Genomic DNA, 17525 nt, shown 5'->3' on the forward strand with positions numbered 1-17525 from the left:
GGGAGCTGACCAGGTTTGTTCCTAGTGCTCCTGAAAACCACAAGCTTAAGTGGGTATTTAAGCCACCCAGTGTGAGGTCTTCCCAAAGGGTTTCCAGAGACACAGCTCACTCCCATCTTTCTGTATCCTTAACGAACTGGAGGAGCTGATGGGGCTCCTTCCTCATGAACACAGAGGAATACCTAACCCACGTCCATCTAAGGGTGCCCCTGAAGGATTTTTGAGGCTCTGAGTCCTATAGGCAGGAAAAGACACAGAAGAAATATTTCATGAGAATCAATAAAGGTTTCTTTTTATTTTAATTCCCTTTTACATACACCTGTGGTTTGTCATTTTCCGCTTGTTACTTTGGTCCATACAGAAACCAGAAGTGGAGGAATGTAAACCAAATGCCTGCCTGACGACACACACAAGGCAATGTCCCCGTAACACATAGAAAGAAATCACAGTTTTGTCCTTTAGTTTTTCAGTTTTGTCCCTCTTCTGAAGTGAAACAAGGTCTTAAAAACCACTTCAGTGAAAGCGCTCATGTTGGAGGGGGAAGAACATACCCCCAGCTCCTTTCCCTCCTGCTCAGACTAGAAAAAAAGAGCCAATATCTTCAAAATAGACTCCCCAGACAGAGCCTGGCAGACCGCTGGGAATGGCCAAATCCTTTTTCTAATGCCCAGACCCCATCACTTTCGGTGACCACCATGGCTGGGTTGCTGAGACGAAGCAATGAGTTTTAGCAGCAGGTCTGTCTCTTCATGCATGCCCCAGCTCATGCAGAAGGCAAGAGATCAACATAGTGTTTCTGAACACGGGGACGGGCCGAGGGGATGGGTTTGGGTGATGGTGCTTGGCTATGCCTGTCCTTCCTCTTCTGCCACCAACTGACTTTCCTCTCCCACCAGCTCTACCTCATACAACCTGTCCTTTAAAACATTTCACCTCTACCAACAAATGGCTTCTTGTTCATCCTTCCCTGCAGCTCTCAAGGAAGAACAATTAATTTAGAGAAAAATAAAAAGGTAAAAGCTTGGCCTGGCAAGAAGCACCCAGCTTTATATTTAGAAGGGCTCATGCCTGTTGCAATGCTCTGGTTTAAATAGATACTGCTTCTCTGGTGAAGTCATTGTTTTGTCTTCTGTTTTAGGTACCTGAGGTCTGCCTGTTTGGAGAACACCCTCCCTTTAAGCTTGTTTTAAGCAGTCTTTCAAGTGGATATTGTATCTCTATTTCAGAAGATGTAGGGCCAGGCATTTTGGAAACCCAGTGCACGCTAATCCCATCTATCTCAAACATTTTAATCCCATGCCTTTTTCTAGCCAAATATCTACCACATCCTAAATCCCCACATGTAGAAGCTGATACCAATACAAAAGCCTAATGTTGTCACTCGTGAAGCATTTCAGGAGAGAAGATTACCACTCAGACCACCTTCTACCTCCTGTTGTCTGCTTTCTGGTCTTCTAGTGCTATGGATCTAAAGCTAAAAGACACCCTAAAATATGGGTGGCAAGTAAGGTTTTGGGAACAGGGGAGGTAATTTATTTGAATCATTACCCTTTTCCTCTTCAGAATTTATGGGGGAAACCCACTCCATGGAAATCAACACCCCAAATTGATGCCAGCACATCTGTGTTGTTGCACACCACATCGCTAGCCCAGAATCATTAACCCTCATTCTGAGGAAGGCAATCAAATACCATCAAATTCCTTAGTTAATGTGCCAGGAAAACAATTGCTACGGTCACAGGGAGAAGTTACTGTGTGGGACCCAGGAGAAATGGGTCTGAATTCTAGGTTCTCATGTTGAGGTTGTTCTAACGCACCCCTTTTTTCAGGTGAAAAAAGAAGGGAAAAGTGCCAGTGAGGGCGAAGAAGAAGATAAAGTTGTACTGACTTTGTTACATGCCCCCTCATTTGCTCTCTCAAGACATCCCCTGTTTAGGAGAGAGTGTAATTGTGCAATAGAGTCTACCTCTGTCAGAGCTGTGCTGGAATGGGAGGTCTGCCTGAAAAGAAGCCAGATTCATAAGACTTCCTAATTACTTATGATCATCTAGGTCAGCTCTTCCATAACTTTTTCTTCTGTTTCTGGCCTCTGCCAGACTCTGAGCTGATTTCCAGCCCTGCCCTGCCTCACTGGAGTCTTGCAAATCCATTCTGAATTAGGACAAAGCTTGTTGCACTCTGTTCTTGCAAACGCTGCCTTTGGCTCCCTTACAAAGCGGCATCGCTGCCCATCAGTACTGAATGCTATCAAGAGACGCGGTCGGAGAGGACATGGTCCCAGATGGGTTCGGTAATCACTACATGCCACAGATGCAAAGGCAGTTCAAGGGACAATTCTGCAAGCGTGCCCCGAAGCAGCACTAATGTACCAACCTAGAGAAGGATGCAGAAACCACATGAGCAGATCAGAATATTAAACTTAGATTAAACAAGAATATTTAATAGCAGTGTACCCAGCTCTAACCCCAAGCTCTCTGAAGACAGTGGAAAGACGCCGTGTGAGCTTTGCAGGTCATACTGAATGGCTCGAGATCTTCGAGCAAAACACGAGCGAGTTCAGTTGGAGGATGAAATGCTGTGCCAAGGTTTGAAAACCTTTCCCTGGTCCGTGGGAAAGGTTTCAGAGGAACCTTATTTAATATTTCTTTTAATGTTCCCCTGTGACATTCTTTTCCCTGCTTGCCTCCCAAGTCCTGGCAAAATGTTATTATCTTGAACTTTGTATACTGCGGGGCTCGCTTAAACCTGGAAGACAGTATGAAAACTTGGAGGATCTGAGTTCACATGCAAGTAGGATAGAAAAGAAAAGAAAGAAGAGGCTAAGAAAAATCCCTACCAATTGAAACAGCTGAGCGTGGCTAAGTGACCACAGTGTATGGCAATGGGGAGAACAGGCTAATCTGGACAGAAAGATAAAACAGGATTGTTTTATGTGACAGCTGATGCCTTGGGTGTCCTTTTATTTAATCCCAAACAGTAAGCCTGGTCTCTAATTCTCAGCAGAGTATTTCTGTAGCTAGAGTTGGAAGCTTTATTTTAATGCCATTATGCAAATTGTACATGACTCCTGAACTGTGGTCTAGATTCAGATCTGTTTTGCCTTGGCATTAGACTGAGTTAACTCGATTGACTTCAGTGGAGTAGCTCCTGCCTTCTGCCAACAAGTATAAAATCAACATCAGGTCTGTTTCTAACTGTCCTGCCCTAGAGACCTAGAGGCTTTGAATGACTCTGTCCGCTCATTATAGCTATTCTGTCCATGACAGAGAACTCTGTCCGCTTGGGAGAAGCCAGAAAGCCAGACGTTACACAGACCCCATCAGAGCACTCAACAGAACCTGATGAAATAAACAAAGGATAACTTATAATGGCTATTTTATTGTTTATAATCCTTCTCAAGTGTGGCATAAAGACAGCGAGTCTTTTTCTTTCTCTCTGTGCCCTTTTCTTATAAATTCACCACCACCAAAAGACTATTTTGACAGAGTGACCGTACACCTCTGCCAGGGTACCTGTGCTCTGAACCCAGTGTCATGGGTACGATGAGACTAGGGCACTGTGCGGCTGATCTGGGCAAATCATGTTCCCATCCCAGTGCTCTGGATTGGTTTTGAAACTGACAATTGAGATTGGCTTCTAGACATAAACCCCCCTGAATTTGTATCCAGTTAAAATGGAAAATGAAATGCTTGACCAAGTTCTTTAAATAAGTTTTTGGGGCTTGTTTTGTAGGGCCAGTTTGGAAAAAAGAAGTTAAGTGCAGAGAAGGACTCCAACCAATCTGAATTTGGGATCGATATAGAGGGTAGGGGTGTCCACCCTGTTGGTGTCCTTTTTGCGGGCTTCTCTACCCACCAGGGACAAACAGCCTCAAAGGTCTAAAATGGTTGATGGTCCACCATCAGCCTAATGCTACAGGTGAAGTAGGCACATGGGAGTCTGCTAGCACTGCCAAAAGATCATGGCTCAGTCCCAGCTTCAACTGCTGGACTCTCAGTAGAAGATACCTGCTCTAAAATCTCCAAAACCTCCTACAGACCAAAGAGCAGCCAGTGAAGATGTCTGTTAACACTGAGTAAAGAAGCACCCTGATTAGGAGACCCTTTGCCTATTACAAGGCTTGATATATAGGCAGCAAATTAATTTGGGGTTAACCACTAAATGAAGCATATTAGCAATATTTCTGTTTCGGCACAAGATTGCTTGATGTCTCTGAGTTTTAAATGACCAGTAGCTGGTCAGAGGCAAAGGTGGGTCCTGAATCACATCCATGCATCTCTCTCCATCCCAACCCATTCACAATGGCCTGTGGAACATTTCTTACGGAGAGGCCAAGGAGGATGTGCAAACACCAAGGAGACCAGATTTCTGGTTCAAATGTTCTGGCTAACTGAGCATTATTGGGGGGGAAGAAATGCCAACCTGCATTTTTTGTTCTTGTTATCCCTTTTGTCTTTTTCCTGAATGAAAGCAAATTCAATCTGTATTTCCCAGCCTATTTTTTCTTTTAGTCAAAGTGGTGGAGTTATGCTTTAATATTGTTCAGTTAATTATGTGTCTTTGCAACAACTGACCTCTGCTTTCTTTTGCTCTCCCACCTTTAGCTAAGAGCTAAGCTTGAGTTTTGATCTTATGAGAGGCCACAAAAATAGTTTGGGTGGAACAGGATAAGCCCAATAATTTTTATACAGATGGCAGGATTTGCTGCCTCAAAACAAAATGTTCCTTTGGGCCAACAGTATTTACTGTCCAGCAGGTTCAAACTTTCACTTCCGTGGCCAAAACCAGGAGAATTGCCTTCCAATGAATGTCCGCAGAGATGGACGTGCTCTTTATTTTACTTATACAATTTATGAACTCTTATGTTTTCCAGGCAAATCCAGACAGCCATGGCCAATCACGATGAAAATTTATTTATAGGATCTGTCACAAACTCATCTCCTTTACAATTTAATATTTTTCTCATTTCAAGACACCCTAGAGGAATGGGATATAAAATCTGCTCTGTCTAGAGAATCACACTGGTTGCTTGAAAAGCTCTGTAGCTGACCAGAGATATCATATATGTCCTCTGTTTACTCTGCAGAACGTGGCAGCCCATCAGCAATAGCAGTAAAAATAATAATAGCAAAAAATCAAACAGCAAACCTGTTCCAGCATGAAACTTGTTGAAAAAAGCCAATTTTCCGAGACCTGCCCAAGGGTGCAACGTGATCTCTTCCTTAGCAGGTGCTGTCAGCAGGGAGGTGGCATGGTGAAGACCTACGTTAACCTGCCCATGGCCTTAAAACAAAGCTTCCTCACCTGCTGAGCAGTTTACAACTTGCAGCCGTCAGTGCAATGCCAATTTGTGACATAGGATATACACTTGAGGAGCCGTTACCCCCCTGAGTTTGGAAAATACTGCCCCAGATTTTTTTTTCCTTTTGCTTCCTGTTACAGCTAAAATGTCATAAAATTCAGATAAGGCCAGAGAGGATGTGAACCACATTACTGCTGCGTAACTTTCCATGACAAGGCATAGATTGGTTTTCAGCAAACTCATGGGCACCAACAGGTGGAAAAAAGAACACACACCAGTAAGAAGCAATGTTGCACATTAAAAGACTTCACAGGTTCATACAACCTCTCCCTTAAAGGTCAACTCTTAAAGTGCTTTCTCTCATTTCATGCAGTCCTATCTCAGGTGAAAGAGTCATTGACCATAGTGAGAGATTCAGATGAGTTAAGGGATATACTGATCACTCTCCTCATCGTCAGTAATTCTGCTTGAAGCTTTCTAGGCGGAAGGTGTGCAGAACAGTCAGCCAGTGAAAAAGCAAGAGAACCCAACCTATAAATGAGGTTTCCTAACTTTTTGAAACATCAGAACCTGAAATTTAAAAACTTTTAAGCCAGCCATTGAGTTTGTCAAAACAATAATCAGGAATACAAATTGGAGATCTTCCCTCTTAATGTATTTTCACAGTTTAAAAAATGGAAAATTCTTACCAGCACTATGGATGTTCTACGATTTTCAGCCAATTGCCCATAAACAGATAAACAAAGCCAATCCGTGGCTGAAGAGTTCCGTTTTGGGAGGTCTTTGTGAACTGATTTGGCTTTAATATGTATCAGACAAGAAGCAGCAGTGTTGAGGAATGGTGAGGAATAGGACAAGACATGATCTCATCTGAACCAAGACCAAGCATTATACAGAAGGTGTAAAAACACTCGTCTGCACAGATCAAGGCAAAGCAGAAATGACCAGGCTGCTGCCAAAAGTCATCCTTAAGAAACACAAGGCTGAGGAACGCTTAACAGCTCTGTGTCCATCCAGAAAAGAGGTAGATCAAGTAGGAAGGACTCACGAGGAGAAGTAGACTGTGCTGCTGTGGATGGGAATAGAAGAGGTGCTAGGCTGGTACCATGAGATGAAGCTGCCAGGGAGTGAGATTCCCTGCCTAAGCCTGGCATCTCTGTGGCACTGAAGAAGAGGACACCCATCCAAAAGGAATCCAAAGGTTCCTCCTCACGTGAGCCAGTCAGCTGGGATATTGCAGCGCACAGCTTGGCTTGTGCCAGCCCAGCAGGCTTAGAGAAGTGAGAGGGTCTATAGGACTCTTGAGTGTTGCCAGCTGCTTTACAGGATGGGAAGAAAAGAGGCACAAAGCTGACACCACGGAGGAGGGAAAACTAGAAAAATACAGGCAACCAGCTCCTTTGGACCTTTGCCTCCTGCTAGAAGTGAACTTCAGAAAGCCTCTTTGTCTGTATGTTCGCTGCACACCAACTGCAAAGCTATCTGCTCTGTCTGCTCCACCATCCCGTGCTGGACCTGAAGCAGGATGCACAACCCCTGTCCTGCCTGCAGGGTTTGCAGTGGTCACTAGATGGATCACAGACAAATGCCTCCTCACCTCACCACTTTTCTGTTTTCTGTGGCCTTCGGGGCTATGTCTGCACTAGTAAATCAGACAGGAGAGGAACTGTCACCCCAGGTGGACTCAGGCCTTTGGATGGGGATAAACTGTCCTTGAGAAATGCCCGCATCTCCTGGTCATAGAGAAAGCAGAGGTGACCCCACTCTGAAGCTAGAGGTTTTGGCTAAGCGCCAGCAGGACCACCCTGCTTGCCCTTCCAAGGCAAACTCCAACCGCAAACTGTGGTTCCTTCTCTGTTTCTAGACATCACGGGTCTGATCCCTTCCTTACTAAAATCAGTGGAGGATGTCTTTGGATCTCTAGCTAACAGATCATGGCCTATACACTCAATCAAGAGTTTGTGATCAGCATTTTCCTAATTTTTGCATGAATATTGTTCATGCACTTGAACACCCAGAAAAAAAAAAATCTATTGTGTATGATTTGTAATTGAAAGGATTAAGAAAGGATTTCTTCCCCTGTGCATCCCTTGCGCATGTAATTTTTATCTATGTTTAACAACAGCTTTTAGACATTTATTCTAAATAATCCAGTGATTAATGCATTTCAGTGAGGGCTACATTTTATGAGGGGTGTTGTATTTGTTTATAAATAATTTTATGGCTTTTGCTAAGTCCTTGAACTTTGCTAAGTGATTGTCAAACATGTTATTAATCTTGAGTTCTCAGTAACAAACACAAGCAAACAGTGAGTCACTGGTGGGTTTTTATGGGTCTTATTTTGCTTTGTTCCAGCAGTGAAATGATACTAAGAAATTTCTTTGAACAAGAAAATCAGGAGGGTCATTGCATCTACTTGGCAGGATTTAAGCACAATGCACTTCTGGAAGGGTGCAAAGCAAGAGCCAGAATATTCAGTGTTCTTCTCTCTCATTGGTGGTTCAGCCACATGGGATGCTAAAAAACGCAGCTGTACACACTCTGACAGCTGACTGTTAAAAACTTCTGTCCCCTCTGATTACCTCCAGAAGCCATACCAGCATCTGCGAGGATAAGGCGAGCAGTGAGTGTAGCTGGGCTGACCCAGATTTCTGCAGAGCTCGTTAGCTCTCCATGCCAAACTTTCACTAGAGTTGACTTCTCTTGCAAGATTACTTAACTCCTCTGTAATACTTCTCTGTTCGTATTGTTATATGAATAACAACAACAACAATAGACCTGACATTTCAATAGCTGCCATTTGGTGGTAAATGGTTATGATGAGTTTTGACTTATTCTCATGACACAAAGCAAAAAAAGAACAAGACAAATAAATACTGGCTTTTAAAGACATGCTCATGTGTGTCTGCAGCTGGTGGAGAGGTGCTTCAGTGCCTGACAGAGGACTGCCCCTCAGCCACTGCATCCCCTACCAGGTCTGAATTCAAAACTCAGAGTTGTTGAGGGGAGGAGGCTTTTTCCTTGACTTCACTGGGCTTTGGATCAGGTCCTAACCTGAGCGGTTGTTTAAAGAAGATGTGGGACACAGAGTCAAGATCCCAACTGCTCTTCCTGACCTCCTTCAGAGTTTTGGGGAAGCTAGTCCTTAATTTGCCCTCAGAAGACCAGCTGATTGCAGTGACTGGATGCATCTCAGAAGTGCTGGTTGATGTGACCCAGCAGCTGCATCTAAAGGATCAGGATAGAGTAGGTTATCCCGTTGGCCCCACCTGCACCCTAAAGGACTTCTGCAAACTTGGCCAATACCTCTTTCCTATTCTATTTGAGTAATAGCCAGGTGAGCTCAAAATGCTTCAGGTACTAGAAACTTGCCAAGAAGGAAAAAAGAAATAAGAAAAAAAAGCACCATGAGGAGCTGACTCCTAGACTGCAGCAAGTGAACAGTGATGTTATGACAGGGGCTGAAGAGAGAGTCCAGGTTGGCTCAGCCAGAGTCCTTCCTCTGGGGAATCATGTGCTGCAATAGAAAGTTTGGTCACTGTTCCTAATTTCCCACTTCTGGGAAATTCTGAATCATGCTTGGAAACTGGCAGAGAGCCTTCGCTGGATGCTCAGCTGGTGTGAAAATACCCCAGCACGGTGCACTGTTGGCCAACAAGAATGGTACCTCTTCGTCGCTGCTGAAGACATGAGGTGCGTCAGAAAATGACCTTTTGGCACATCTTGCAAAAACCACCAGCAAGGGAAACTCTGCACAGTGACAAAATCTCCCTGGTCTCTCTCTCTTGTAGGAAGGAGGCATTTCCTTGTGCTCTTCCCTTCAGAGGCAGTGCAATTTCCTCATCTGAGCATCTCTAGGCAAACTCAGTGACTTTGGTTGAAGCTATGCTTGTTTACACCAGCTAAGAGTCCGAGTCGGTGTGCATATGTGTGTGTGTGACCAAACCACAAAGAACAGGAAAGTTCAGAAGGTGTTCAGAGGGAGACCATCCATGAGCAGTCCCTGTGCTTTTATCCAGCAAATTTTGCCTTCGGATCTCACGAAGGTAGGTTTGTCTGGCTGTATCTAGCAGCTTGTGCTTCTGGGTGATACAAGCAGACTGTTGATGGAGTCTTTCTCCTCTTGAGGGTTTGGATGAGTGAAAAGCAGGAAATTCAGAGAGGAGAATGAGAAGCAATTTAAAGGTTTAAAAAAGGACTGAAGCCTGTTTCCATGAGCATCCACAAAAAGGGAGGGCTGAGTTAGCTACCCTCTGAACTGATTTTAGCCACACACACGCACAGGCACACACACCCAAGATCTGCAAATCCCCTGCCCTGCCTCAACCCACTTGGTGGGCCCCTCTCCACTGCTGCATCTGGAAGAACAAAAATGTCGCACATTCTGATAACCACATTTTCCATCCTAAAATTGCACTGGTTTCTGGCTTGCTACTGGGACTCAGGTCAGGGAAAGGAGAATAGTTTTCTGCCTGCATCTAGCAACCATGAGCTGTTAACCCTGCCCACCCCAGAGGAGCATTTTGCCAAGGACTGAGATTGCCCAAGGGAAGAACGTACGACCGGTTGTACCGAGCTGTCCGCGTTGAGCGCTTGTCTGCAAGACCGGGCAGCCATGACCCCCAAGGGGTCTTAACCAGTGTTGTGTGTGTTACCAGGCAGACTTTACAGGGAAAGAGCAAACCAAACTGAAGATGCTGATGCCCAGGGTGGCTTGTACCCTCGCAAGAAGATGGCACTGTACACTCCCCGCAAGATTCTTGCTTTACTGGGTGAGACTCCTGTCCTCCTTGGCTGCCCACACTCTCCAGAGGTCCAAGGACCACGTGCTGCTTTGCAACCCTCCCTCGCGAACTCTCAGTATCTCTGTTGTTCAGCAGGTAGCAAGGCCCGCGGGTCTGGATAGCCCTGCCTCCGTTAACACCAGGGAGACTTAGATCACTGAGTATATGTATGTGATCGACAGCTGGCCACACTGGTGGCTCACTTTTTTTTTCCCATATAACTTAACCTCTCGTTCCACAGAACAGAGAAACTGTATGGAAACCCTTGGCATCCGATGCGTGGCCTGATATTCTTTTGCCCACTAAATGCTCTCCAGGAACCTTTTTCATCCTTTTGCTTCTTTTTTCTCCTGCTCTCTTTACATCACTGTCTCTCTTTCTTCTTCAACAAGTACTGTGGGTCTGTCTCCATCGTAAAGCCCAGAGCCATTCAGGTACTCCTCATCTTTGTTGTACTGCTCTGGTCCAGAAGAAGGCATGGAGTTTTCAGATATGGAGCCATTTTTTACATAACCTGGCAAATTCCGGTGTCCATTGAGGGTCCCTGGTATAAGTCTCGTATTGAGATGGAGGGCAAGTGCCCCTCTTGTGGCTACATTTGTGATGCTGGTGTGGGAAACCATTGGTCCATAACTGTAGGTTGTGCTCCCACTTCGTGCTTTCCTTTTAAAGTCAAGTGCTAATGTCCACCTGCTCCATGACTTCTTTATTTCTGCTTGGACCTGAGAGACAAGGGGAGGGAAAAAGCATGAGTGGGAGGAGAGAGGGGCAGAGAGTCATCAGAAGGAGCTAGTATCCACAGATGCAATGGGTGAGGAACTCTCTGGAGTGTGAAATTGGAAGGAGTAGTAAATTCACATTAAATCTGCCCTTTCCAAATGAATATTTGACATTGGGAACCTTGAATGCCTGAAAACATCTAACTGAAAATATGGGTTAACTCTCTCCCAGGGTTAAGGGAGACTGAGCAGCACACCCAGGAGTGAGTCATCTCAATGTACCATGAGCATCAAGTATGAACCACCTTCAGAGGTGCCTGAGTCTCTAGAAATTTTCTGTAGAAAGGAATTAGCTGACTACTTTAGACTGAGTGTCCCACTTTTAGGTGGCTAAAGTTAGGATGAGATCAGTTGCTCTTATGGTATGGATTTCATCTTGGTTTTATGCTGTAGAACATAAGCAGCATATTTGTAGTTGCATTTCCCCTTAAAGTCCATAAACTTAGGCCAAACCAGCCTTATGCTGGGCCATGAAAGTAGCTCTGTTCTTTCCTAGTATGCATCCACTGACCATCTAGTTTCTGAGTTTGCAGCCATAGAGGGAAGTAATGGAAACAAAGACATTAAAGCATATCACTTTGGAAATAGAAAAAAAGCTCAAAAAAGTCTGGACAATCAAAAGAGCTTGCTAGTTAGGCAGCTACTCTATCAATCCACTCTTCTTCCTGCCACAGATCTGAAATTAAGGAGCACTAAACAGCACTTGTGCTGGGAAAAGAAAAAACACTTTTTTTTTCTCCATTAACTACTTCCAGTAGCTCATGTATTGGTGACATACTGACCTGGATGTCTTACATGGTCAAAACCAAGGGTATGAACTTTCTATGTGGACTGACAGATCTTTCACTGAGTGCAAAACAGGGTTGCATCTCAAGCGTAAGTGGGGATATGCTGATGTGCATCCGCTTTACCATCTGTGTGTGGAACTAACCTAACAAAGGAGGGAAATAATTAAGAAGCTGGTGACTTACCTCTCCATTGCAAAAACAGTATATGATGGCAACAAAAAATCCCTAGAAGGAAGAAGAAACAACATATTAACGTTAATCTTGCTACACGTGAGTATCTTTTTCCTGATGGTGCTGCCCAGTGTTCCTGTGTTCCTCTGAAATCAATGACATTCATAATACGCTGTATATAATGTGCGTAAGAAACCTTGCATTGTTCAGTAGCGTATAAGAGACAGACAAACCCAGCCGTTTCCTTGCAGACTGTTGACAAAGTAGGTAGACTATATAAGGCCTCTGGGTCATGGTTTAGATAACAGGTCTATTTTCACCCCTAGATCTTTTGCAAATTTTCTGAGATGGTGATGGGTGCCTGGGAAGGTGGTGGGGTCTCCTTCACTGGAAGCGTTTATGTACGTATTGGATAAACATTTCCAGTGTTTTACATGTAGCTGATCCTGCTGCAAGACAGCGGGGTGGAAGATAACCCTGATGGGACTTTTCCAGCTCTGGCTGCAAGTGGAGCAGCCCATGCATTGAGCAGAACTGTGAGTGGGAGCAGCAAAGGAACTCAGATATGAGCAAACCATCCACATCTTTTTGTTGGCCAATAGTTTACCCAGGTCTTGCTGAGGTCACCCACTATTTTATCTCTTCTGCACCCAAAAGGAATTGTGGTAGCATGTGAATGCAAGCTTGGTCCCCACCTCCCTTACAGTTTCTCTAGACTGTCATCTGGCCAGACCCAGTGTCCGCCTTTCATCGTCCACGCTGGTCAACCATGAGCCAAAACCATGAGCCGTGGTTAGTCTCTCAGGGAAGGGTGTGCCATGACTATCAAACACTGCTCTGCTTGTAGAGAGTAGGGTACTCTTGCCGCTGTGTCTTATATAGGACCAGTCCTGTAACTGAACCTGCCTTTTGCCCAAACCTAGAACTGAGGAATCCATTCACAGGACTGAAAGACAACTTGGGACAAGTAAACTGGAAGCTAATGTGAAACAACACGTCTCTGTGGATCTTTAGCGGCCTACGTCTAACCTGGATCTAAAGGGATTTATTTTGTGGGCCAAGTTATCTTTCAGCAGGAACATTTTTTTGTTGGACACACTGAGCCTTTATACGTTGTGTTTTGCAAATATAAAACATACCCAATGCTAAAATACTGTCAAATCACCTTGTGAATGAAATCTGGTGTATTGTAAAAACAGCCCTGCTTCCAAAGACAACCTCGCACTCTCATTTCCCTGCTCTCCCCATTGAAATTCATCGTTTGCCCCCATAGTTACAATACCTGGAAAGAGTTGAACAGCATTTCATAGTGCATTTGAACTTGCCAAAGAATCCCTGACACGTCTGTGTATGGCATAGCCATGAAAACAATATAGTGAACGCCAAACAGAGGCATAAGGACGAGGGTAGATTTCAGCAGCTTCCTGTAGCAATAAGGAAAGAGAAAGACACAGAGGAAATTAGCGGATGGAGTGAACCTCCCAGCCGAGCTCGTCCACCTCATACCTTGAGCACAAGTCGTGCGTAATTTCGTTCCTGCTCACATGTTCCCTTGGCTAGGCTTGGATATCTTACATTTACACAGGCACTGTGTCCACCTGCAATTTCAAACTGTTGCTTCTCTTATGGCATGTGACACAACCCAGTCCATCCTCCAGCATGTCTTGATGTGCTAGTCTAACCCCCTCCACATGCATGTCCCCATGTGATGCTACTGTAGGTACTGGAGATGAAGACAGTAAGACAACTTTTTCAGCTTCAGACCATCCCCAGCTTTGGGTCAGGATCATGGGAAGAGGGTGGAAGGGTGACTGGAAAGAAATGTGCACTGCTGCTTCCGGCCCCCAGCCTCTGACTGGCACTAAATCCCCTTGTCCCTAAAGGACGGTTCTGCTTCAGATGACAATGACTGGACACGGTCCTACACAACCTACAGTAGCTGACACTGCTTGGACAGTGCAGGGGTTGGAGTAGATGACCTCCAGAGGTCCCTCCCAACCTCAACCATTCTGTGATTCTGTGACTCTGCCTGCTTATTGAGGCAAGACACAAAGGTCCACCCTGGGTTAGTGTCTCCTGTGCAATGAGGAGGGCTGGTGGAGAGGGAAGTGCATCTAGGAGCAGAATTACTCTAGGTACCAAGGGGAAGAGGATGGTGCACTATGAGTGGTGAACACTCTTAGGAGGTGCTTTGGACTGCAGTATCGCTTGGAAAGCCCCTTTTTAAAGAAGCAACTCCATCTCAGCATAGGACCTATGTTGGGGACTGGGCAGGGGGTACAATACAACCCCGAGTACTTGGCTGGGTTTGCTCCTCAGGGAGCCAGCCTTGCCTGGAAGTGATACTAATTGAAGGATTAAACCTTCTGCCAAGAGTTACAGCAAGTCAGCAAGTTCAGGCAATTATTGAGAAGGGCAGACATCACTACCAGAAAGACCTGGTACCTCCTCTGTCCAGCAGCTGGAAACCACTGAGGGAATTTAACACATTAAAAGGAGAAGGCCCCATCCAAACCATAATTAATAGCAAGCTTCAGCCAGGGAGAAATAAACAAATAGATAAATCAGAGCCCTGACAGGGCAGCAAAGAAAAATGGAGAGGTGTTTTCCTGCCAAATCTCATTCCTGCTTCAAATGAAACGTCTTGTGTTTGGAGAGTGAGATGGTAGTGATGAGCTCATGGTTTGCAGCCCAAATCGTTCTGCTGTCCCCCCTCTGCATGTGTCAAGCTGGTCAGTCCAGCTCAGGAGATTATGAGAAGCCTCGGGAGCTCTCAAGCAGCCAAGGTGTCTCAGCAATCTGCTTTCTCTGTCCAGCTTTGACCATGCTACAAATATACTAAATTATCAAGAGAGAAGAGCTGGCAGAACAAAGGAAAATGAAACAAACAAGGAAATGTCAGATTTCCAGCAAAGAGTCAGGAATCTTTTTTCATTTTAGCAAAAGCACTGAAACACCCGCTGAAGGGCAGATTTAACAAATAGGCCAAGTTTTACAAAACAGAGGAGGGAAATAAATAGAAAGAAATAAATTGGTACAAGTTTTAGGGGCTTCAACAGCGTAAGCAATGCTTTTATTTTTGCACTCTTGGTTCAAGGCTAGCACGGTCACTTTCAAACTGGCTGAAGAGACTGAATTTCTGTCTTTAACCTATAAGGCAGGTCCCCTAGGTTGGATTTGAAAGGTTTAGGAGTTGTTTAAACTGCTGTTGGTTCATTCTGCATTACCAGACTTGGAACACAGCATTCTTCTCACCTTATTTTAGGTGTCTACCGTGTTGACAGCATGAACTAGTCACCCTGGGCTCCCTCTGTAGTCAAGGGGGTGAAACAAGGACTTTGACACCTCCCAAAAAGTGGAGAGGGTATGTGACTCACCTGTACTGTTGTCTTGAGTCACACCTCCCTGCATTCGTCTCTCGTAGTTTGGTTGCTAGGACTCTGATAATATTGATAAAAAGAATAAAATTTACCTGGAAGAGGTGGGGAAAAAAAAACAACAAAGAAAGGATAACTGTTAAAAAAGATCCAGACAATGATAGAGTTGTTTAGTCAATGCTTTCCCCAAGATGAGTCGAAGGGCTGTGGCAGTGACCTGATCATGCTGTGTATGAAGCTCCTCCTGGGAGAGCTTGTCCTGTAGAAGGGATGAGCTCCCCAGGAAAGACCCAGTGTTTGGTGGGATCTGGCCAGTTGTTTTTAACCTGAATGATTGAGAGAGAGAAGGGAATGGTTTTCTCTGACAAAGTGTGGGCGTCTCACATGGAAACACCTACATCTGAGGTAGCCAGCCCAGCAGACACCTGATAACTGGGTATGACATCAACATATAAGGCAGTGCTTACCAGGCATTTTGAGGTATGGACTACAGACAACTCTCAGTATTTTTCACATCACCTTTTTTTAAAACTCCATACAGTGATATGGGTCATGTTCATGGCCTCATAAACCTCTCAAACTTAGTCCGAGGTCTAGGGAGCAGGGCGAAATTAGGTTATATTTGTCTCTTGCAGCCCATCCAAGATTAAGATCTCCTCAGGCTAAGAGAAGCATTAGTAGGATGCCTTTCCATATTTCCATGTGCAAAAGGAAAGAGCAAGCAAACTGCACCATGACGAAGACACAGAGTAGAGCTAACTAGAGATGACAGATCAAGAATGCAGAAGGGCAGTGTAACTGTAGAACTTCTGTTGTATGCCTGCTGCTAACTCTCCCTCTGGAGGAGTGTTTAATGTGGACCAGATAAGGACAGTATGGAAGTAATATCTACTTCCTATGCAGGGAGCCACATCTATGAACCCATCTTCTGGCTAGCTGCTCAACCAAGCTAATCTAGTCCTACAGGAACATGCTCATGGTGACCCATGCAGCAAAAAGTGATGGCAACATCTCATGGCTACACTGACACTTAACAGAGATGAAAAATGGGGCGATGTTTGAGGGATTCTCAGCTTTTTGGAGCTCTTCAGCAATGGGTTTCACTGGGGCTGGGGTTATACCTGCTGCTGTCCCAGACAAACCCATTCTTGGGACTATGGCAAGGCCACAAGCAGAACCATTGTGTAACTGTCTGCACTGGGCAGATCCATGTTGCTGGGCTAATGCTGATGCCTATGGATTTCTCTGGAGGGTTGCAGCAGTCACTTGACTTCTCAGATGCCAGTATAGCAGCATTTCAGGGAAACAAATTACCATGCCACACACAGGCTCATAGTTTTACGCCAGAAGGGACCATTGTGAACCTCTAGTTTGATCTCCTGCAAAACGCAGTCCATAAGACCTCCTTGTATTCGCTTCTGTTTGAGCTATAGCAGATCTGGGTTTCAGTGTTTCCATGACGGAGATCCTACCACAACCATTGGTAGGTCGTTCCAACGGTTAATTATCCTCACTGTTAAAAAGTGGTTCCCTGAGCCACTGAACGAGCACGGCCTGGTTTGCTATGGCTTTGTCTTCTGTGGTTGGATTCCTTCTTCTTTAACGAGGTGCAAAGTATTTTTGAGCAGCTCTTCTCTGTGTTAAAAAGGGGGTAAGGTCGTACTACACCCTTTCCCTTGAAGGGACACTAGTAGAATTTCTCTCCCATATCTATTTGACTGTTTTCATGAGTTTTGTGGGAATTTAACATCCATGCAACCCCATTCCCTTAGTTACATTTGGTCGGAATTTACTGACTGGCACAAAAGTTATAAGGGAGGGATGGATAGACCGACAGGCAGAGAAGCACACGGCCCGGGGGCATATAATTCATTTTCACTGGAAACCAATCCGAAAGGGAAAAAAAAAGGCAGGCTTTGTTTCTCATATGAGTTTTTCTAGCTTCAGAGGCTCAAAAGTGGGATCTTGTTCTGCATTTGTCGGCTAAATGGAAGATGTCCAGCCTTATCACAGTCAGGAGGGAAACTCCTGAAACATGTGCTAAGTTTTAAAAGAAATCCAGACAACTGAATAACATCAAAGCTAGCAGCAGAACGGAGGGATTTTAAGCCCCTCAGCCTCCAAATTCTCTGCAAGTACATCCAGAAAATGAATAACTTAGTCCAGCAACTTATGACCAGCCAGTGTGGGAATTGAAAAGGCAGCCAAGTGAACAATATGAACCCACAGAAATTAAACAGAAACAACCCACAGAATATTTTTGCATGATAAATAGCTGCATTTGCAAATAGCCAGGGTACAAGCACAGCAGAGCCTCATGGAGA

At 44.8% G+C, this 17525-nt stretch overlaps 1 protein-coding gene across 3 annotated transcripts in view; it reads right to left on the minus strand.

Moving 5' to 3' along the window:
• Positions 1–295: 295 nt before the first annotated feature.
• Positions 296–17525, minus strand: part of PTH1R (parathyroid hormone 1 receptor) — a 130739-nt gene continuing 113509 nt past the window's right edge. For all 3 annotated transcript variants that reach the window (XM_075492198.1, XM_075492196.1, XM_075492197.1), the window contains 4 exons: positions 15202–15296; positions 13107–13248; positions 11837–11878; positions 296–10808 (listed from right to left, as the gene is read on the minus strand). In XM_075492198.1, coding sequence (XP_075348313.1) covers positions 10446–10808; positions 11837–11878; positions 13107–13248; positions 15202–15296 — 642 coding nt within the window. In that variant the 3' untranslated portion in view covers positions 296–10445. The remainder of the gene's footprint in view (positions 10809–11836; positions 11879–13106; positions 13249–15201; positions 15297–17525) is intronic.

The sequence above is a fragment of the Mycteria americana genome, chromosome 2 (assembly GCF_035582795.1).
Source record: "Mycteria americana isolate JAX WOST 10 ecotype Jacksonville Zoo and Gardens chromosome 2, USCA_MyAme_1.0, whole genome shotgun sequence".
NCBI lineage: Eukaryota > Metazoa > Chordata > Aves > Ciconiiformes > Ciconiidae > Mycteria > Mycteria americana.